General features: G+C 52.6%; 10 protein-coding genes across 10 annotated transcripts; 4 read left to right on the top strand and 6 right to left on the bottom strand.

The window, feature by feature from the left end:
- Nucleotides 1–1,349: 1,349 nt before the first annotated feature.
- On the bottom strand, nucleotides 1,350–2,114 carry J4E84_005099 (uncharacterized protein; the record flags this gene model as incomplete). Its single annotated transcript, XM_049387698.1, has 1 exon — nucleotides 1,350–2,114. One exon carries the CDS (start codon nucleotides 2,112–2,114, stop codon nucleotides 1,350–1,352), a length of 765 nt encoding a protein of 254 aa, XP_049244676.1.
- A 1,103-nt stretch (nucleotides 2,115–3,217) lies between these two features.
- Nucleotides 3,218–4,121, bottom strand: J4E84_005098 (uncharacterized protein; the record flags this gene model as incomplete). Its single annotated transcript, XM_049387697.1, has 2 exons — nucleotides 3,218–3,878; nucleotides 4,117–4,121. 2 exons carry the CDS (start codon nucleotides 4,119–4,121, stop codon nucleotides 3,218–3,220), a joined length of 666 nt encoding a protein of 221 aa, XP_049244675.1.
- Nucleotides 4,122–4,272: 151 nt separating this feature from the next.
- Nucleotides 4,273–5,289, bottom strand: J4E84_005097 (uncharacterized protein; the record flags this gene model as incomplete). Its single annotated transcript, XM_049387696.1, has 1 exon — nucleotides 4,273–5,289. One exon carries the CDS (start codon nucleotides 5,287–5,289, stop codon nucleotides 4,273–4,275), a length of 1,017 nt encoding a protein of 338 aa, XP_049244674.1.
- A 259-nt stretch (nucleotides 5,290–5,548) lies between these two features.
- On the bottom strand, nucleotides 5,549–6,700 carry J4E84_005096 (uncharacterized protein; the record flags this gene model as incomplete). Its single annotated transcript, XM_049387695.1, has 3 exons — nucleotides 5,549–6,436; nucleotides 6,486–6,638; nucleotides 6,689–6,700. 3 exons carry the CDS (start codon nucleotides 6,698–6,700, stop codon nucleotides 5,549–5,551), a joined length of 1,053 nt encoding a protein of 350 aa, XP_049244673.1.
- An 871-nt stretch (nucleotides 6,701–7,571) lies between these two features.
- Nucleotides 7,572–8,378, top strand: ARP2_2 (Arp2/3 complex subunit, actin nucleation center; the record flags this gene model as incomplete). Its single annotated transcript, XM_049387694.1, has 1 exon — nucleotides 7,572–8,378. The coding sequence occupies one exon, from the start codon at nucleotides 7,572–7,574 to the stop codon at nucleotides 8,376–8,378; it is 807 nt and encodes a 268-aa protein (XP_049244672.1).
- Nucleotides 8,379–9,356: 978 nt separating this feature from the next.
- On the top strand, nucleotides 9,357–10,844 carry J4E84_005094 (uncharacterized protein; the record flags this gene model as incomplete). Its single annotated transcript, XM_049387693.1, has 1 exon — nucleotides 9,357–10,844. The coding sequence occupies one exon, from the start codon at nucleotides 9,357–9,359 to the stop codon at nucleotides 10,842–10,844; it is 1,488 nt and encodes a 495-aa protein (XP_049244671.1).
- A 229-nt stretch (nucleotides 10,845–11,073) lies between these two features.
- On the bottom strand, nucleotides 11,074–14,961 carry J4E84_005093 (uncharacterized protein; the record flags this gene model as incomplete). Its single annotated transcript, XM_049387692.1, has 3 exons — nucleotides 11,074–14,587; nucleotides 14,643–14,796; nucleotides 14,850–14,961. The coding sequence occupies 3 exons, from the start codon at nucleotides 14,959–14,961 to the stop codon at nucleotides 11,074–11,076; spliced, it is 3,780 nt and encodes a 1,259-aa protein (XP_049244670.1).
- A 742-nt stretch (nucleotides 14,962–15,703) lies between these two features.
- SMD2 (mRNA splicing protein) lies at nucleotides 15,704–16,208 on the top strand (the record flags this gene model as incomplete). Its single annotated transcript, XM_049387691.1, has 4 exons — nucleotides 15,704–15,723; nucleotides 15,775–15,807; nucleotides 15,860–16,117; nucleotides 16,166–16,208. The coding sequence occupies 4 exons, from the start codon at nucleotides 15,704–15,706 to the stop codon at nucleotides 16,206–16,208; spliced, it is 354 nt and encodes a 117-aa protein (XP_049244669.1).
- Nucleotides 16,209–16,347: 139 nt separating this feature from the next.
- On the bottom strand, nucleotides 16,348–18,280 carry J4E84_005091 (uncharacterized protein; the record flags this gene model as incomplete). The annotated part of the gene is made up of 5 exons (XM_049387690.1): nucleotides 16,348–16,835; nucleotides 16,885–17,019; nucleotides 17,065–17,675; nucleotides 17,726–18,224; nucleotides 18,274–18,280. 5 exons carry the CDS (start codon nucleotides 18,278–18,280, stop codon nucleotides 16,348–16,350), a joined length of 1,740 nt encoding a protein of 579 aa, XP_049244668.1.
- A 2,148-nt stretch (nucleotides 18,281–20,428) lies between these two features.
- Nucleotides 20,429–21,379, top strand: J4E84_005090 (uncharacterized protein; the record flags this gene model as incomplete). Its single annotated transcript, XM_049387689.1, has 1 exon — nucleotides 20,429–21,379. One exon carries the CDS (start codon nucleotides 20,429–20,431, stop codon nucleotides 21,377–21,379), a length of 951 nt encoding a protein of 316 aa, XP_049244667.1.
- Between the last annotated feature and the right edge of the window lie 235 nt (nucleotides 21,380–21,614).

Below are 21,614 nucleotides of genomic sequence, written 5' to 3'. Positions count from 1 at the left end.
GCGTACATGTATCTCGGACATGGGGCTGAACCTGTGTTGGCGCGTCAGCCACGGGGGGAATGAGATATCGTCTGGTCAGTCCAGTCGGTCTTAGGTTCTAGTGTGTTGATCTTGGCGCGCGGTAAAGCTTGCGCACGCGACAGAGCTCGACGCATCCAGACCTGGGGTAATGCTCGGAATCCGACTATGGATTGCGAGTGGGACCAGAGTTGGCCGTCAGCCACGAGGGGTCCGATACGTCTTGGTGCCTAAGCACGATGGCCTCGGCGTGCGTTTGTGGTTACACACGTGACCCATCGGACGCACCTACATCAGTAATTCTTATGTCGTTCAGGTGTCTTTTGGCGACACACGTCCGATGAACAATGGCCCACCTGGCTCAAATACTCCCGTTGAACTTCCTCACCTACATGGACAGGTTTCCGGTCAGCCAGCTGGGAGTAAGGTTACGCCGAGTGATTGCTATCAGTCAGAGGGCGTCCGGCTATGCGGCACTCACTTGGCCTTGGCGGCTTGGATGCCCAGTGATCTGGGTCGGGCGTACAGTCGCTCCCACGATTGTATGTGTTGGTATGACCTCTCATGATTGAATGAGAAGGTGTTGGCGTTGGTAATGATGATAGGGATTCGGGTCGCTTGGCTATGATCGCGATTCGGCGGTTATCTGCGGCATGGTGGTGGTTTTGGCAGAGCGTCGCTCCTTGTGAACGTCTTCTACATAGAAGCGAGAGTGGTCTGCAGGGGGTTCTGAGTTGTCATGGTGTTGTGAACCTCCTCTTGCTGTATTGCGCTAATCAGGTGCCGGCTTGTGCTTGGGTGTTTGGAAGGGGCGTGGGAGAGACAGCATCGTGCCTACCTAAGTGGCTTTGGCAACGTCGCGTTAACCAGAGGTAAGCTCATTGAACAGACTGTTTCGATCGCGAAGAACCGCGAAACTGTGAAAGTTAGGGGCATTACCATTTGTTATATAGCACAAAGGTTGATGGATCACTCGTAGGGCGCGCGGGCGGGAGTGGAGGCTAGCGCCGATTTCGGGGATGTCGGACCCGTCTCGGAATGATCGTGCGGCGGAGAACTTCACGACCACATGTTCGCAAACCTACCTGTTGCAAAGATATGGCGTATTTGGATATAGTGGTAGACGAGTCGCACCTCATTTCGTTGCTGGAGATGGATTTGGCACTACCGCTCATGCTCTACTCCAAAGAAACGCGCGTGGATAGAGCGTAACAGCAATGCGATGAACTTGGTATCGAGACTACGGGAATGGAGGAGGAAGCTGTCTTCGTGAAAATGAGAAGGACTGCGTAGGAGATCGTTTCGGTCGTTACCCAACACTCAATCACACCTCAAACTCCAAACCCCAACTCTCTCAACCCCATCACCACCCTACCACCAGCCTCCTCCACACCCTCCCACAGCCCCCTCAACCCCTCATCGCTATCTCCCAACACCGGATCCTTCTCCGGCATGCCCACTTTCCATACTTCCCCCTCTTTTCCGTCATGCTCACCCCCAACAGCGAAGTCCCAAACTCCGCCGTAAGGATACGCACCCATCATCATAAACTTCCCGCCGCTGACATCCACACTCTCAAAAAACCTCCTTCTCTCCGCCTCCTTCTCCTCATCGACCTCCGCCGCCCTCCCCTCCTCTACATCCTTCGGTTGGTGAAACGCCAATTCCTCGTTCCGCGGTCGCGGCAAAAAGGTTTTGTGGCTAACCCCCGCTGGGATGATGAAGACATCGCCCAGTTCCGCTTTGATATCCACGCCACCAACCTCTCCATCTCCTCTGTCACCCGGTTCGTATTTCCCCTGCGACCAAGACGGGGAGTCAGCGACGCCGAAACGGATCCATGCGCCTTCGCCTGAGATAACGGTCATGGCTTCGTGGGTAGTGGAGTGGTAGTGCGATTGTATATCCATTCCGTACTGCGCTATCCATTGTGTTTGCCAGCCATTCGATGCATAAAGGTCGAGAATCTCTCTTGTTTTGAAGTTCGGTGAGGTCACCATATCATAGAGAAGACCGGGATAGTGGAGCAGCGGGTATGGTGAGTTAGGGATGAGGGCTGTAGGAGGAAGTTTGTATTCGTGGACTTTTATCGCCATTGTAGGATCCGGACGAGGTAACTTTGAGTATTTGGGTTTGATGTGGAAGATCCCGCAGAACAAACGAGACAGCAGATGTCTGAAACGCCCCATCGGATTAGTCGCAACGGGAGTAACCGTCGAAGTTTGGTACGGTGGGGGGCGGGGTTGAGTTTGTTGGTAACCTTGGAAGGAGTGGGGTATACTAACGGATATACACATGGGGAAGTGCTTACCCAAATAGGAAGTAGCAGCGCGGGGTTCCACGTCAGAACTATTAATGGGATGGGAGCCGAGATATCTGCACCTTTGTATTTATAATATGCCTACGCCGGACACCTGCAGTTTCGCGATATTGGCTTTACCCAAGATGCTTCGGTTGCTTTAGCTAGCTTGGAGCGCTGCTGCAATTGAATGTCAAAGTTATGATCTCATGTGCAACACGGAAGGCTCGAACACTCCATACCTAAACTTAACTCAATTTCAGCGAGCTCACGGTGCCTTTAATTTTTCCTGACAACTTATGAGCGGAGCTAAAGAGGTGCAGCTTCAGTGCGGGTGTACGCATCCCTTGCGCAATGCTCATCTTGTGGAGGGGTACACACCAAGAGGTAGGTCTTGTGAAGTTCCTGCCTAAATACGCGCCTGCTATCCTACGCTCCTACTCCTTCCCTAGGACACTAACCCAACGCAGACGTACTGACATCTTGGCATACATCCGACGTATGAGTCTACGATGAACTCCGACCCAGCTCCATCTTCATCGAGCCCGCCAGATAGCTCAAGTCCGTCCGTAGCGCATTTCCGTCGCATAGAGCGATCAATATGGAGCCCAGGATAGCTCCACTAATTCAGCGGTTGGGGAACATTTGATGTAGCTTCCAGGGCCATGTCTTCCATCCCCGATAACCTGTTGCATCTCCTTGCGTCATGACCAAACGAGAGCCGCTTCGCTCAACTGTTTGATCATCTAGATGCTTAGTTGTAAAGCCCGTATGTCTTGTATGAGGGCTAGTTTCTTCGGCCCATTTGCAATATTTTTAGGCTGGTCAATGATCGCTTCCAGTTGGATGCGTGAAGGCTTCAGGAGGCCCCTGGTTCGGCGGACCATTTCTGCGCGTCATCTAAAACACAAGAAGACCCTGGTTGTAGGTAACATAGCCGAGAGCTTGTTCGAACCTTATTATCTGTGAATTTTGGTAGCTTAAAGGACCGTCTTCTGTTGTAGGGACATGGGCTGATCCTGATACCGGCTGTTCTCGTGGGGCGGCCTTTTCTTGCGCGATCTCGGTCATCATTTTGAGCGCAGCTTCGATGTTAATGAGTGGCTTTAAGGTATGCTTTAAGACCTGGTTTCTCAATTTGGGACTTGCGCGGATTGTGTAGTCGAGAGAATGTTTCCCTTCTAAATACACTCCGGCTAGTTTCGCCCATGTGATTAGATCCATACACAGGCGTCCAGTAGCTTCGAGTGCCGGTTCGCTATTTATCGGCTTATCCAGGTCGTCGATATTGCTCCACACCTTCCCATAGGCGGCTAGGCAGCGCTTATACATCGTCATGGTACTGAGATTCGCATCGCCCGCTTGAGTGCTCGATGCTTTGGTCGATTCGATCCAATCTTCAAGCTTCTTGTTGACCGCAGCTAGCTGACCGAACATCTCGCTCAAGGTCGGCTCGGGCCTGTTCTTCGGAATCTTTGTCTTTTTCGTTGGGCGCGTTGACTGAATTCCCTTCCTAGCTTCGTATTGGTACTCATCGTGATGATCTGCTTTATTGTACGGGCTGATTCGATGTGGTTTTGGAAAGCGAGCCATTGTAGAAAGATGTCTTTCGGAAGTATTGGTGAGAGCGGAAAGTCTATGCGGCTATTCATCCTCTTAAATACCTACAATGACTGTGCAGTAAGTATGTATGACCAGTCTGTACTCATCTGCAGTCGTCATGAATCATAAGCGTGACTCTAAAAATCTCGCACCGTAGGCTCTTCTATGAATGAATCACAGATCTTGTTATATCTAACCTCATGGTGACCAATTCGACTCAGTTTCTCCGTCAAACCCGTTTACATGAATATCATATACCAGCAGCAATGATTCATTAGATAAAGGCTCTCTTGTATGCCCACCGCTTCCGCTGCTGGTCATTCTCTCATCGATGCCACACCCTTCTTTCATCGTCAAGTATCTGTTGCAGTATTATCTACAGCCCCCGCGTTAGAGCCGTTCGATCCGATCGAATAATCAACAAGAGCTTTTGCGGCTTTCGCCAGAGATTCGTTACATCGTTGGAGTACCATTATTTGCTCTGTCAGGCCTTTCGCCCGTTCGGTAAGGCTAAGGTTCGAATTCGAATTCTCGTCTGCATCTGCTGCCGGAAGATCCTTTCCCGAAACACGCTTCTCCGGTAGTAACCCAGACATCGCTCCCAAGGCCGACTCGATGCTCAACAGGCTGTTGACGATTTGACTCCTGCTCTCGCTCTTGTCCGAGTCGACGAATTTGGTCTCCAGAGAGCTCTTGCCATCAAGAAGAACTCCGGTTTCACGGCCCCATCTGATGAAGCTGTTACGCGGGCCTTTCATGTGTCCGGTGGGTAGCTTGTCCTCCAGACTCGAGCTTCCTTCGTTGATACGCTTGAAAACTGTCGTGTATCCGGCTGCACAGCGTCGGAAAAGCGTCTTAAGATTAGGACTCGTATCGCCTCTTTTGGCGTTCGATTCATCTTCCAGATCGACTGATAGTTCCAGAGTAACGATGATGCACCTCAGTCCATCGACCCACAAGCCCAGAAACGGCCTGGGTAGGAATTTATGGAGTCTTTTTGCAGAAGACTGCTTCTTATTGGGGACGGTTATGTCCATGAGGTACATTTGGACTTCCATGTCTTCGAGGGAGCCAATAATCGATGATTTTGCAACGGAAGAAAGGTTACGGAAGTCGCGCTTTGGCTTATTTCTCTCGTATTGATACAACCCAGTGTCTATTCCCCATATTTTCAAACAATCGTACTCTGTCTGGAGATGAGTGTATGCCAGCCCATCGGTCTTATCGAAACGGCCCAAGATCTCAGTGAAGTTGTCCATGTGACGTTTTGCAAAGTCCCGGGCGCCTTTGATGTCGTCAACCTCGTCATAGTTCGTAAAAGCCGAAGACACTTGGGCGTCAAATCGACTTTTCTGTGGCTCATTCGTCATATTGTATAGGCGAGTGTCGCACGGTTACTGAGAGCGTTGGTTGTTCAAAAGGATGTCTTTCTGAGGTACTCGTATGAGTGAAGAGTGATGCTGCATTTCGTTTTATCGAAAAGTCGGCACGGACTGTGCTGATGATATGACTGGATTGCGGACTAGTAGCTGTGAATCAGAGGGGTGAGTCCAGAGTCTGAGCTGCCTGTGCCTATGTGTTGACACTAACATACCCACTTTCGATTGACTGTATTATCAGGAACCAAGTCTACGATGAGCCACCACCCAGCTTGATCTCTCCCTCGAACCCATTCACATGCATGAAGTTCGCTCGTAACGGAGTCACACTCGTGTATCCCTGCGCGACTGCCCATCCGTCATTGCCCGGCTCACTAGCCTCAACACTCTCATACACGTCCTTGAACGTCGGCGCCCACTTGAAGTGCTTGTGTGTATACCGCATATGCGCCTGGCCCGAGGGCGTCTCTCGTCCACTGTCCGTGCCAGACGCGCCGCCCTGTATCTCCGAGTTCGCCTTCAGCTCCTTCTTGCCAAACTTCTCCTCTTGCTTGCGGATCTGGCCTTCGATGTCCGAGGGTGTGTCGTCTGCTTCGGAAGGTACTTCAACGACCTGGAAACAGCTTCCGCTCTTCCACGAGTTCTGCAGCATGTTTGTCCAGAGGATCTTGCGCTCTCCCACGTTCTCTACCAACGGTACGTTGACGGTATAGAGGTGTGTGTTTGTGTTCCAGTTGTCCCATAGGTGTTGTATGAGTTTTGCGCTGAGCTCGCTGGCGTCGCTGATGATCTTGGCGTCGTGGTTGCGGTCGAAGAACGCGTACGAGAGGGCGATCGACTTCATGCCGCATACTGCAGCCTCCATCGCGCCGCCTATTGTGCCCGATGATAGAGAGAAGATGGCGGTGCTGTTGCGACCGTAGTTCGGGCCGCTGACTACGAGATCGATCGGGCCGCGGTCGGAGAAGTAGTGGTAGAGACCGATCTGTACGCAGGAAGCGGGTGTGGAATCGACGAGCACCCACTCTTCTTCGTTGGATGAGGGCGGTAGAGGCGAGTTATGGGTTGTGCCATGATTCGTGAGACGTCCTTCGGCGTTGGTTTGGAGGGGCGCAGGGCGATAGTACGTCGGTTGTATCTGTGGCAGTGAGTATGGCGAGCGGCGCAGTAAAAGTGGTGTGTCATACCGACTTGCCCACAAGATGTGCCTTGCCTATCCATGACCTCTGCGTATGCGGGAGAACGACTGAAACGGTGTGTCCATGCTTCTGCAGTGTTGACACCAGCGAATGTACGTATGGTGAGGACTGGTCTGATGGCGGGCCATCGTCGTTGGTGACCTACATTGATCAGTACTTGCCATTGGCTTAGTAAGATACAACAGTCTTACAAGAATATGCATGATTGCTTATGTGGACAGTGCAGCGGGTTGTGGCGATGCTGTGTTGTGGATTGGGGATGGAGATGCAGAGGGGCAGACAGTGACGTGCGCTACCAATAAGTCCGAAGCCCGTGGCAGGCAGTCACCGCCTCATCCTTCGCGTCAACACCTCTGCGCTTTCATATTTGTTTTCGCATGGCCGTTTCTTCGACAGAACGATTGCAAACGTCGTCCGCGAACGCTGCAGGGCAATGGCAAAGTCCGTCAAACTGGCAGTGGTACCTGCGCCATGGGTAGATCCGCTGATGCGCCCTGCATCGTGCCGGCGATCAGAGCTTAGCTGCGAAGAAACTCGAACTTCGACGTCGCACCTGATAACAGTGTAAACGCTTATGAACAAGACCGATGGTATGAATAGAATTGCTTGCGACGCCGGACTTCGTCTCGCATCTCCATGGCAGATCTGAACACCCTCATTCGGGGGTTAACCATGGCCCCTCCCCCTTCCGACGTCCGCACGACAGCCGGCACTTCATCCACGACATTTCGAAACGGGAGTGCAGAGTCTACCGGCAGGTTTAGCTGTGTGTAGCTAAAACGACCAGAGCTTCGGGCGCGAAGGTGTAGAGCCGCAGGTCCCTGAAGCAGCTATTTTCGGTGTTCGTTTCTTCGGATCCCCGCCCGTGCCCGCATACCGTGAACACCATTTGTTTCAATGCTGAGACTGAACATCCAAGATGTTTATAAAGAGGCAGCGCAAGATGAGAAAGGTAATCAGTATACCCAATCCATCTTCACCCACCACTTCAGCATCTTCAAGCTCCCTATCTTGAAGCTCTATATTCCATCATCCACCGTCCCATAATCATCTAGACACCAACACATTATCAAAATGGTCATCAACGTTCCCACCGCCTCCCTCGAGGGACAAGTCGCTCTCATCACCGGTGCCGGTCGCGGTATTGGAAGGGGTTGTGCTATCGAGCTCGGCAAGCGCGGCGCCTCCGTCATCGTAAACTACGTTTCATCCGAAGGCCCAGCGAACGAGGTCTGCGAAATCATCAAGGGCTTCAACAACGGTGCCAAAGCCGTAGCCATCAAGGCCGATGTCAGCAAAGTCAGTGAGATCAACAGATTATTTGAGGAGGCGAAGAAGGCATTCGGAAAGATCAACATCGTCATGAGCAACTCAGGAACCGAGAGCTGGGACGTGACAGAGGAGATCAGCGAGGAGAAGTACGACCACGTATTCAACCTGAACACAAGAGCGCAATTCTTCGTTGGCCAAACCGCATACAAGCACATCGAGGACAACGGCCGCATCATCTTGATGAGCTCCATTGCTGCCGGTCTTCTCGGTGTCAAGGACCACGCGCTCTACAACGCCTCCAAGATGGCCGTCATCGGTTTCATCAAGGCATTCGCGACCGACTTCGGAAAGCGTGGCATCACCGTCAACGGTGTTGCACCAGGCGGTATCAAGTCGGACATGTTCACACAGAACGCCTGGCATTACATCCCCGGCGGTTCGCCTGACTGGCCAGCGGAGAAGATCGAGACTCTCATGGCAAACCACTGCCCGCTTGGAAGGTGTGCCGTACCTGAGGATGTTGCGAGGGTCGTCGCTTTCCTCGCATCAGCGGACGGTGGCTGGGTCAACGGTCAAGTGCTGACCATCTCCGGTGGATCATCGCAGTAAGCTGAGACTGAGGTGGTGATGATGAACGAATGACGGTCGCATTGTATGTATTCCAGCGCATTTGATAGAGAACCTAATTCGAAGCCATCGCTCGAAGAAAAGAATTAGTCATAACAAAATTACGTGAAGTGTTTCCCGCGTGTGCCAACTTTCAAACTGTGTGTCGTGATTAAGGTCTGTGGGCGCAGCCTTGGAAGGCTGCACATACCCTGCCAAGACTTACGTCACCAAACGCGATTAGGCAACGCCATCACGTGGTTCGATCTGCCCGGGCACCTGGGCACTCATATAAGAAAAAAGCTAAACAGGCCTGCGGACTACATCAAGACAAAGACCTGCAATGTAGGTGGCCTAACATCAACGTAGGCTCTAGGGTCTTTAGCTTTTTCCTAGGTTGGCGTGCGGACATACTTTACACACCCTGCAACCTGTATCAGGATGTACTTTGGTCGACTGACGAAAATTAAGCATCTGCCATGAACAGGATCTTGTCATTCGTAGAAAATTCCGACTTAGCCCAGCACGGTGGACCTTTCCTATAACCACGGTACTGCGGTGACACGCCGAACACTCCAGCAAACAACACCAAAGCGATCTCAATTATGTTGTATACCAGAGTACACTCTTAATGACTCATCTGAACTAGGACCAGGCTGCAGTCTGAGTTAACAGTGCACTCTATTCATTCTAGACGTTTCCCTTATCGCTTCCATAGGAACTTCAAACTACCAGTAAGAAGACGGCAGTTTGGCATCCGACCACACAACCAAAGTTTGAATATTCATGTAGGTCATGCGAGCAGAATTTTATGTGATAATTTTGTAAGAGACTTTCCCCTATAAATGCTCTCTACTTCTACTTCATACCTATTCATCTCACAACTTACAAACCCCTCTCTCGGTCACCACCACTAAGCAAAACTGCCATAATACATCCGCAATCTCAAGCAGTCAAGAACAGAACCCCTGTTCTTTCATCATGTCGAACTCCAAGCTGTCTAAGTGCAGCCTGAGCGATTTCCCCGAAGAACTCCTTTGCGGAATCCTAGACGAAGTCGGCTCCGGCATCGATGAAGAATACGTCCCCGGCACCACACAGACTCTCCTCTCTCTATCCGCTACCAGCCGCCAGTTCAACCGACTCACAAAGTCTTACCTCTTCAAAACCATCAAGACCGATCACTTCCGTTGCAGGAAGCTCGTTCAGCGTCTAGAGGACGATCCCACTCTAGTCACACACATCAAGCGACTCGTCTGGGACAAAAAGCCAAGCGAAACTCCCAAATGGTACGGAGCGCTGTCGGGTCCGTTGAGCGCACCAAATCTCGCACGGGTATTCAACAAATCCAATATCCCGTCGCACTGGAAGTCTAGCGACTGGAGGGATAAATGTGCCGCACTAGCTCTAGTCTTGGTGCTCACTCCACGGGTGGAAGCCCTGGAAATTATGGACACGGATTTCCGATTTCGCATGAGCAACGGCAAATACGGGCCATCTCTATGGTCCACGCTGAGGCGATACCCCCATCCCAGACTTGTTGAGCGCTTCGCTAACATGCGTACGCTACGATTTGGCCATCAAGACGTGGACTTGGAAGCGCTTTTATATGCCCTTCAATTACCAGCTCTACGTACACTGAGCTTCAAAGGCGAGCTTGTGGACAAGGACAGATTCAATCACGGAGTTGTGAGACCGATAAATCCTTCCCTGGCACGATGCGCACATCTGGCAAGGCTCCCGCCTCGAAGCTCACCTATCGAGTATCTCCGCATCGAGAATAGCGCTATCCACTCGAAGCATGTCGCCATGATCCTGCGCTCTATCAAGAACCTCAAAGACTTCAGCTTGACGTTCGCCGGAACCAGAACCGACCCCTCAATAAGCAGAGCCATCTACGAACACAACGGATACGGAGTACCAGCGTTACACTATCCTACCCTACTTGGAGCTATCATGGAACATTCCAATTCGTTGGAGAGCCTCACTCTAGAGACAAACCTGTCGCACGAGCCCAACATATACAATACAGCTGCGGCAGGATGCCTACGATTGGAACAAGTCCGCAACCTTGAGTACCTCAGAACCGACATAGTAACCCTATATCGCGACGAAACAACGAACCCGGACCGGCAACAGCACGAAATCTTCAACGCCCTTCCGCCTGGTCTACGTCGGCTTGACCTCGACATGTACGAACCAACATGGCCGTACTTTAGGTGTCCGAAGGCTGCACTGATGAGTCTAGCTATGGACTGTGCGATGAAGTATCCACTACTTAAAGACGTACGTGTGTTGAGACACACCACACGTATATCGAAGTTGTGGGGGCAGTTTTCGAAGGTTTTGAAAGAGGTTGAGAATGCTTTCGAAGCACAAGGGGTGACTATTCAGTTCTGCCATCGCACCAAGCAAGCCAGCAGTTCAGATGACATGTACACTCCGATGAAGAAAAGCAAAAGTGTCTAATCTAAAGTATTCATTGGGTATATAAAGACGCGCGTTCCACGCTCGTTGTTCGTTCGCAGCCTGTCTGCTTGAAGCAAAGCTTGCTGAACCATCTATGGACTAGTATACAAAAATCGAATCATTCCTCATGTGTTCGTGCCGTGTTATTGCAAATCGCTAAACGCCGGTAAAGTCACAAAGTGTGACAAGGGGAATGCAGAATCGTGAACGCCGTGAATGTCCCTCAGCCTCAAACCGTGGGCTCTTCGGGTGTTTTCCCCATATCCTCCCTCTCGTCCTCGGGGCTCTTGGGCTCAAGCTTGATACTAGCGTCTAGGATTTTGCTCGTGACTTCGTTGAGATCTGCCTCGTTGTTGGCTGCGCCGACGACTTCCTCGATCATGGCAGCGAAGTCGACAGTCATACCACCGACGTTCATCTTGAGTAGTGAAGCGGCATCCGGACCGGCAATTCCGTCAACACTTCCGCGTTTAGAGCTGTTTTCCATGTCCAGCATCATGGTCTCGTTGTCGAATATGTTATCGCCACTCCACAGGCCCACAGTAGAAGTGTTGGGGTCTTCGTAGAGGTCAAAGCCCAGTCCCAGTGAGCCGTTCTTCGACGGCGAGCTGCTCACAGGCATGTCACTGGACAGAAAGTCATCAGCCAGGAACTCGCTAAACTGAGCATCACTACGACCGGGTGTTGTAAATGTGGGAAAAGCCGAGAAGTCGATAGTCTGGGAAGGCGACGAGATCGGGTGGTCGGATAGAAGTGCATTGAGCTGACGGGTGAACGGTGTGTCAGGTGCAGCTGTTGTCGAACGGGTGACACGAGGACTCAGGATATTGCGGGACGGCGTTGAAGGCGCATCTCCGTTCCCTGCACCTCGTCTCGGCGTTAGAGCAACACGTTTGCGCGTGCTTGGAGTAGGGGTTTTTAGAGGATCTTGGGCGATCTGGTCCCTCTTAGGCGTGCTCTTCGGCGTAGGTTTCCGAGAAGCAGGGTCTTCGAAAAGGTGGGCAAGATCGTCTGTCTCTGCGGCAGGGGGTGGTGGGCAGTTCTCCTTATCCGGATTTTCTTGGTCGACGATGGCCACTTGCGCCACTGGTTGCTTGAAGTACCACATAGTCTTTGACTCGCACGGAATGCAGCCGTCGTGTCCTATACCAGCGTTCGCGCAACGTCCACACGGTCGTTCGCGGTCACAGCCTCTCTTAAGCTCCTTGCATCGCTGGCAACGGGGCTTCTTGGGTGCGTCATCGTCAGGGACATACATTGGGGTGGCAATTGGAGCCGCAGCGACGGGGGCTGGAGGTGGCTCGGCTAGTGTCTTACGCCGACCTTGTTTCCTAGGTGATGGGAAAAGTAGCCGCCTTGTAGGCTTTGGTGTAAGGTCTTGGTCAATGTCAATAGGAGAGGTTTTGCTCCCTCTAACGCCAGCGGGGCTTGACTCAATGGCTCGCTCGAAGGCAGCTTTAGCTTCTTCAGGGTCGAGCTCACCCCTGCTGGGTGCGACAGCTGGCGGTGCCATTGTTCCATCAACGGGCCTGTCAATGGATGAAGCAGCTTGATCTTGCTCGGCCGGCATAGCAGCGTCAGACTCTGGCATAATGGCGTCGGACATGAGATCATCACCACCAGTCATAGACTTGGAGCGTGACCCCGCCTTCTGCTGCCTTTTGCGGTTGGCGAGACGCGCAGCGCGATCCCATACCTTCTGCGGCCTCATCGAAAACTTCTTGATAAGCCAGAGTCCGCACGGGTTACAGAGGTTGAGTTCTTCAAATGCCTCAGAAGACTTCGCAGCCATGATGTCCTTGTCTTCGCGCGTCAAGTTGTTCTTGAAGATACGGTACTTCGGCTCAGCGTCCTCAGAGGATGATTCAATCACTTCGTATGCGATGATGTCGGTGCTAGCAGTATCGGTGGACAGCTCAATGTCCTTGGGGGTGCCGTTTTCCACGCGTGTGTAAGCCTTTCGCCATGTGACTGTGTCGATTTCCCCGCAGTTCACACAGTGTGGTGGCATTTCACCTTTCCGAATAGCCGCGTCCAGCCGGTCTTTGATGACCCTCTTCCTCTTCGCGCCGGATCCACTTCGGGGGTAGCCACACTCGGAGGGCGTGGGCGCATCAGACATGGGCTCTGCTCCAGACCATGTATGTGATCTTGGAAGTCCTCTCGGCTTGGACGGCTTTGTCTGCTTCGGTGGGAGATTTGGGGTAGCGGAACGACTGTAGACTTGCGCTTCGCTCTCGGCAGTTGGAGAAATGTGTGACATCATGCCATCAGGCGAGCCGGCAGTCGATACCGTGGCTCGTGACTTCTGTAAAGCGTTCTTGTCGCCGAGGTTGTCATCCTGCTGTACCATGGACAGCCTCGCGATCAAATCGCTGTCATCATTCACGTCGTTGCCTTGGAAATACACCGAGTTGAAGATATCCTGGTCTATGGTGTCGAAGTCAAAAGTATGAGCAGTCATGTCCATCTCAATACTTTGAGTGACTGGCTGTGTGACAGATTCGCGACGATGATCCTGGGATTGTCCATTCCAAAGCTTTTCAAAATCCATACTATCGCCATCTCGACTAGCCGGCATGTCGCTAACGAAACCGGAATCGTTTGGAGGTTGTGTTGGGAGGTCGGGGCTTGAGGCATCGGGCGATGTGGTTCGGACTGGTGCGATTGGCGGGGATGACGGCATCGGAGTATCTCCTGGGCTTCCGTCTCTTTCATCTGCAGACTCCATCGCATTGTCTGAGAACACGCTACTCTCATACGGAGACACGTATGGTCGTCCTCCATCCATGGATCCATGTCTTAAAGCACTAGGGGCGGGTGGGCGGCGTGATCCTCGTTGACTAAACTTTTCACCGGGGCGAGGCGTTGGCGCACGGGGTACCATATCTGAGGCGGCTCCTGAATTGCTGAGAGAAGGCTTGAGTAGGCGGACGGATGCCGCTGTGCTCGCTGTAACGCGCAGCGAATCATTGTGGGCATTAAGCGGTGTATTCCTCGGTCTCGTGGTCTGCGTAATCCGTGCCCTCTTCTTCGGAGGTCCGTCTTCCTGCGGCTCGATTACATAAGGATCGCTAAACTGGAACTGCTGGGTCGGCTGGGCACCTTCACTTCTGACAGAGGTCCGTGACGCTGGCCGGGAGGGTGGGTTGTACTGATAGTGATGGAACGAGAGAGTGCTCATAGCAGGACTGGAAGCCCTGGTCGGCTGAGACATGAACGACATGTTCGAGTGGTCGTAGAAGGAGTCGTTACGGGGTGGCTCTTGTGACGGGCTTTGGCGAGTAAGCATCTGGTGGAACGGCTCAACACCACCAATAGAAGGGCGTGGCGAAGGCTGTGCGGGGTATGGGCTGGGTTGAGCCAGATGACCCAATGCAGGGTTCTCCTTGAGAAAGTCGGACCAGGCGTTGTAATCGAACCCTTCAGGCATCAGCTGACTGAGGCTGTGGTACCGCTCCATGTTCTCGACATATTCCTTTTGCATGCATGTTGGAACAGGCACCAGCTTCAATTTGACCTCCAGGGTTTCCTTGATTCCGTTCGAGAAGATGCCAAGGATGTTCTTGCACACGCGACCAGTGACCATGGTTTGGGAATCTTTGGCGGGGGCATTGGGAGTCGGCGATGCTGAAGCGAGGATCCATGATAGCATGCCCTGACCAACCAGCGGCGTTTCGTACTCGGAGAAGTCATAAGCGTATACGGTGTAATCGTGGCCTAGTTTGGCTACGAGCTCGGGGCTGTGACAGTGAGCGAGCTATTTCAATTAACCAATAAGCGGAGGAGTTGGCCTACCTTGCAGTCACAATAGCCTGAATGCAGGTCTTGAGTTCGATGACTCCCACTTCGGTGGTCTCGTCCAGCGACACGACAGGCACGTTCAACACGCTTGGCAGACGGGCCAGGCAGTTTGACTTGTTCTGGTCATCGAACGTGTAGAGTACTTTGACTGTTGTGCAGCTGTGTTAGATCAAGTCGTGATGAATGAGCAGATGTGCTTGCCTCGCATTTGCCTGCGCGGTATTTCGTCCATTGTGCTCTCCTCGGCAGCGGATGGTGTGGGCGCGTGCTGCATCGCACCAGGATCCGGCGTGGTACTTGAGGGCGTCGACATGGCTGCCTATGAGATTGACAAAGGATAGGCGGGCCGTGATGAAGAAGAGAGAAGAAGGTTGTCGGGGGCGACGGGGTGGTCTATGTTATATCGCGATCGGTGGCTGGCGTGCGATCATCGCGAACGCGTTCGAGGTGGACTAAGAAGCGAGACTAAAAGCGACAAGAAGACGAATTGGCGGGGTAAACGGGTCTTTAAATATTTTCGCGTGAAGATGAATCCGAATTAGGCAACAGCACGCGTAAAGTGGCAGAGAGAAGGAACGTAGAGGGCGTCGTGAAAGAGGTCGTGTGGTGAAAGTGAAGTTGCATGCACGAGCTCGGAGGTTTGACGCTACCCGCTTCGCGCTAACGCGGGGAGGACAAAGACGCGTGACGCACCTTCCGTGCCAAAGTTTCAGCCCCACTCCCGACGCGTTGATTGGCTTCGACCGCGGATAAAGTGTAGCTCCAGATCCGATTCTGCCAAGCTCGCTCACTTCATCGCCCTGCCTCATATCGTCGCCGACCGATCCACCTCATCCAAGCGCGTTGCCGTGGTGTTCCTCCTTTCTAAAACTAGGTCAGTCTTTCCGCTCCTGGTCTGTGCATATCTTTTGCGCGGCCCCATCCTTGCGCGCTACTTCCCTGAGCAGCGTATATCAAAATTCGCAGGCAGAAGCTCGAGAGCTGGAAAGTTAACCTGTAACAGCTCCAACCCCAGATAGCAAACCTCCCCCTGCTACCTTGCACAAATCGACACCATGGTGGACGCAAAGATTCAGTATGTATTACTGCTAGAACATTCACCGCTATATGAGCTAACGTTGCGTAGAGAGCTTCTTTCCAAGCCGCGTTCGGAGTTGACGTACGTACACCCTCCAATCCACAACAGTTCCTGTACTGACATTGCTGCCTAGCGAGTACGAAGTTGCTCAGGTCGAAGAACATGAGCTCACCACCGGCCCTCTCTCCATCCTCCAGACCGCCGTCCGCTCGCGCACACAAGTCCTGATCTCGTGCCGAAACAACCGCAAGATTCTCGCACGTGTCAAGGCTTTCGACCGTCATTGCAACATGGTTCTCGAGAACGCGAAAGAGATGTGGACTGAGACTCCACGGTTAGCCAACGGCAGCTACGGAAGGAAGGTCAACAAGGACCGCTTCATCTCCAAGCTGTGCGTTCAAATCACACTCTACATTTGCGCATGCGCTGACTTTTATAGGTTCCTACGCGGTGACTCGGTCATTCTTGTATTGCTATCATAAGAGCTTGGAAGCACTGGGGATTTGGGACGGTAGCGCCAGATCAAGCGCACGAAATGGAGTTGGAATGAATTAAAAGTTACATAACCGTCGCGAAATCGGCGAGGAACACCGAACGAATCAAACAACGATACCCCAACTTCTACTTCTTCAACCCGTCACTCAGGCCCAGTAGGAGCTCCGCGAGGCCATGCGCGCCAGGGTCTGGAACCTCTTGGAAACCCTCGCCTCCAACGTAGACCGTTCGCCCCAAGCTCGCTTTCATACCCTTCGTCCCTTGCGCGCCACCTTGTGCCGCCGCAGCCGCTTTGTCGATACTTTCCGTCTTAGACAGCGTCTCAACGAACGGATAGAGGGCATCCATCAGCGTTCGGTCACCGGGTTTGGCAGGAGTGTATTTGCCGAGTGCCTTGAGCGATGAGTCAAGGGCCTTGGCCCAGATTGCGGGTGTGACAGGCTGTGGCGACGAGGGCGCGTTTTGTCGCAATCCATGCGCCAGCGCATTCAAGAAGATGGCGTAGATTGCACCTGACGTGCCGTCCATAGCCAGTTCCACCACTTGAATGATGTGATTCATGAGGATCAGCAGATCATCTGTCTCCTTTGCCGTTTCGAGCATCTTGAGAATTGCTGTTGGGTGTCAGCGCCAGGCATCAATGTACACGTGATGATAGCCTACCTTCTGCGCCGCGCTTGAGTCCGATTCCGCAATCGCCATCTCCAACTATTGTGTCATATCGGGTGACGTCTGGCTCAGCCTTGATGAGTCTGTTCAGCGCAACTGTCAAGGTTGACTTGGCCTGGGCATAGTTGACTACTCAAGTTAGCGGGCGTCATACGCAGCTCTGCAGGTACTTACCTCTCAGATCACTTGGCTGAATATCCTCTTCGTCCACCTGCTCCTCGTTCTTCTTCGCTTCTCCCCGTCTCGCCCATGTGCTGCTACTAATCGCCGCAGACCAGCCACTTGCCTCGGCAGGCGCATCAAGCAGCTCGAGCATTGAAGCGTCGGCGACTCTAAGCAAGCTAACGGAGAAGCCCAATCCATTCAAACTGGTCATGAAGGTGCCAGCTAGAATACGCACTGGCTTGATCTTGAAGCTGTCCGCCAATTGCTCGACGACTTCGTTCGTGATTCCGCTTAGCTCGAGTGGACTGACACCTCCCAGGTTGTTGACCAGTAGTACCACATCGTCCTTGTCTGTGATCTTGGAGAAGCTTCGGTCCTGATCCGCTACGTCCAGGCAATGCGACAACATTGTCTTTACAAGACCAGGTAGATCGATCTTCTTGCGCTCTGAACCGGCTTCATTATGGATGCCCATTCCAATCTCGACTAGGCCTTCAGCCAGCTCGTCTTCCTCTGCCTCTCGGCGACCTGGCACATGGACGTGAGCCAGTGAAGAGCCGATCGAGACGGTGTTGTCGGCGACGAGCTGGGCCATCTGCGTTACATCTTTGAGATTCGCTCTACAATGATGTCAGCTTCCTTATAGGCATGATGTTGGTGTGGTGCATACCCTTTAGCAGCAAGCGCACCGGCAATCTTCTGGACGAGCACTGTTCCCGCAATACCTCTGCGTCCGACCTTACCTCCTTTCGCACGCCCTACACCCGCATCGTCGCCGACTACCACCATGTCGACTTCAATACCAGCAGCGCGCGCTTTCTCCACCGCCATGCCGAAGTTCAGCACATCGCCAGTGTAGTTCATTACAATCACGAGGACGCCCTTGTCTTTTTGAATGCGATGCAAGATACATCTTCGCACCTGCTCTGCACTTGGCGAAGCGAAGATGGTACCTGCGACTGCTCCGGATAAAAGGCCCGCGCCGACAAAGGATGCGAATGAGGGTTCGTGACCACTACCACCTCCGGAAACTATGCTGACTTGCGATGCGCCATTCTTGCGGTAGACGATCTTGTTGTTGATGTCGCATTGCACGGATGGGTTCGTCTGAGGGATGCTGAGTAGCGCGGTGTTGACGAGGTGTGTCGGGTCGTGGATGAAGTGTCTCGCTGAGTACGTTAACTATCTGATCGCATAGGTTTTGATGGGAATACATACATGACATTGTGATTACTATATGTCCAGCTCAATGGAATGCGCGAATTGGTGTAGAACGACGGAACACAGAGTGGATGGAAATCGCAAAAGTAGCATGACGAAAGACCAAGAAACCTTCAATACCCGACGCGACGACAAGCAATCATTCCACCATTCCTTCGTGTCATTTGACATATGCCGACATAGCCTGTGGCCACACGGAAACGCGTCCGCGTTCCGTCTTGTTTCCAGGCATTTGGAGAGCTTCAGTGCTCTAAGTGGGGTTGCGCAGATGCGTGAGGGGTAGCTTTGCGTTACTGTGGGGTCGCTCCTCCCCCCGAACCCCGAATGTCAACAAGCATTGGTGCCGGCTTCCTCTTCTGGGTGATGCCGTACCAAGTTTCGGTCTTCCGACCACTCCTACACCAAGCATCGACGACTACGAAAAGCCTCATATGGGACAGGTCCGGGGGCTGGAGCTCTTGTATGCGGCCATGCTTGCTTTTTCGCTCTCGGTACTCGACGATCGGACTTCCCCTACGCGCCCAGAGCTCATTACCCAACAATACGACTTTGGGCATGAATGACCGATCGCCGTCGTGATGATCGCCAACTGGACACGAAGCCCTTGCGTTCATGGGGGAGATGGTGAGGCGCGCTCATTTCTACCATTAGGTCGCTATCGCGGTTATGGAGCGGTACCCAGAGTGTGAGTAGATGGCACACACCCTTGAGTGCCTCAGCCTTCGGCTGGATATGGTACCTTCGCTACCACGAAGTTTGGGCGGAGCCACATGGACTCGCACACACCTGAAAGAATCTCAGTATGTCATGTCGCTTCACACATACAGTCACTACTCGCCTGCCTCACAATTATGTCTCAGCTAGAATCCTCCGTTTCGTGCGCTGAGAAACGTTACAAAATCAATACAAAAAGAAGTTCACTATACGCCCTTCCCTACGATGTCCTAGCCCATATCCGGGTGTACTTGGATCACACCGAGAAGATTTGCTTTGCGCTGTCAGGCGCCAAGTTCTTCGAAAGTTTTCCATCCATCACTGTTCCAGAAGATAAAGTCGGCGATACCAAGATCGACGTCTATCTTCGGCTTCTGAGAGACGACTTCTACAGAGAAGCCCACAAACGACCGGGCATCTGGTGCGTCTATTGTGCAGGTGTCCATAGAGATACGCGCTTCATCGGGAAAATGCTCTGTCGCCCACGGCAGGAACGCAAATGCTCCTCTACACTCGAGCTGTGCCCACACAGGTCTCATTCTCTGGAATACTTGAAAGCTAAGGTAGAAAGAGCTGTATCTCTTAGGGGTAGACACGCCATGTACGTAGATCTCCAGTGTTATACTTGCCAGACAGAGTTGAAGAAAAGCCACATCTATCTCACCATTTGTGACGTCACATACGATCAGACGTCTGGAGACTATATCATGAGAAGTGACATGACCATGGGCTTTTCGAAAGCAAAACCCTCGGATTTACACACAAAAGCGCGTGCGGTCCTACAAACACTCGATTTTACGGCGTGTCTTCACATACAAACCTCTGAGGAAAGCACCATAAACCGGCTTGTCGATGCCGAGACCGGAGCCTTCAAAGCAGAAAAGCGGCACAAAACCCATCGCGTACATTGCGAGCATTGTAAAACGATGGTACAAATCAAATACCTCAAAGGCTTCTGGGGTGCTTCGCCTCACAATCCAAGAGCAGCAGCAGCAAATACAGGACTGACGATAGATATTATACGTAACTTGGGCAAACTGACAAACGAAGACGATCCGACATGGAGAGCGCATCTTCGAAAGCGGCAATTGAAAGTCATGAAGGACCAAGGCGACCTGTTTCGGCTTGGACTGGGCTGAATACCACGATGAGAGAGTGGGAAAGCAAGAGCTATGTGCCACGGTGCATGGCTGCCAGACTGGAAGGGCAGTCGGGGCTTGCGGAGTATATTCGGCATGGACGCTTCGAAGCTACCCCACCATCTGATAAGATTTTGATCTACACCCCCACCAACCCGTCGCGTCGAGCTCCAGCCATCGCGTCCTGACGCAATTCGTCTCATCTTTCAAGTTGCGCGTCGCACTGCTGAACTTCGAAATACCCGTTTCAAAATACCACAATCCGCGTCTGTCTTTTATACCGAAACCTGAAGGCGATCATGGCCCTCCCAGGTACCGCCCACAAATACACAAAAGGCCTAATCGCCTTCGAACACGCCTCCACTCACCCTTCGTCCTCATACAACACCGTCCTCTGGATAGGTGGCCTAACAGACGGTCTCCTCACGGTCCCCTACCCCTCGCTCATCGCTGCCTCCCTCCCACCAACCTGGTCTCTTGCCGAAGTCCTCCTTACATCCTCCTACAGCGGTTGGGGCACCGGTAGCCTGGCGCGCGACGCGACTGAACTAGGGGAATGCGTGGCATACTTCAAGAAATTGAGACCGGGGAAGAAGATTGTGCTTATGGGGCATTCGACAGGATGCCAGGACATCATGGAGTACTTGCTTGGAAAGGGCGCAGAGGGAAGGCACAAAGTAGATGGCGTGATACTACAGGGTGGTGTAAGTGATAGGGAGGCGTGGGAAGATTATTACAAAGAAGGGGAAAGGAGAAAGCAACTAGAAGACGCGATCCGGTCATCCAAAGAACTAGTAGACGCAGGCAAAGGCGAGGAAGTCTTATCGCCGGAAAGCAATCCCGTCTTCAAAGATATGGGCGGCCCACTCAACGCCTACCGCGCATACTCCCTCCTCGCCAAAGGCGGCGACGACGACTACTTCTCCAGCGACTTCTCAGACGGACACTTCGCGACTACATTTGGCACGATACCAAAGAGTACGCCGGTATGCTTCCTCCTCGGATCCGACGACCCATACGTCCCGGCCAGCATCGACCGAGCAGCCCTACTCAAGCGCTGGACGCGCATAATACGGGAAGGCGGCGGTGTTGTGGATGATGTTGATGGTGGTGTGATACTGGGTGCACATCATAATCTTGATGGGGATCCGGAGGAGGTAGTTCAGGATCTCGTGCGGAGGGTTTGTGGGTTTGTTGCTAGACTGGACCGTGATAGGGCGCAGTTGGCCAAACAGATGCGTTTGATATAGATGATCAACACGTACTTCTTCAAAGTAATGTATTACCGTGGCATGCTGAACCACGCACACCACTGCCTCTAGGCCATTCCCTACTCAACGATATCTAGCTTTTGGTATCCCCATCCCATCCCAGCCCATAATCCGTTAATTCATCCTGTCCCCAACCCAAAAGCAAAGGAATAGAGCATCCAAAGCCCCGCCCATTCAAACGCCCACGCAATGCAAAAACAACCCACTCCATCTC

The sequence above is a fragment of the Alternaria hordeiaustralica genome (genome assembly GCF_023758085.1).
Source record: "Alternaria hordeiaustralica strain BMP 2776 chromosome Unknown scaffold_8, whole genome shotgun sequence".
NCBI classification, from domain to species: Eukaryota; Fungi; Ascomycota; class Dothideomycetes; order Pleosporales; family Pleosporaceae; genus Alternaria; species Alternaria hordeiaustralica.
This window is presented reverse-complemented; position numbering and strand designations above follow the sequence as displayed.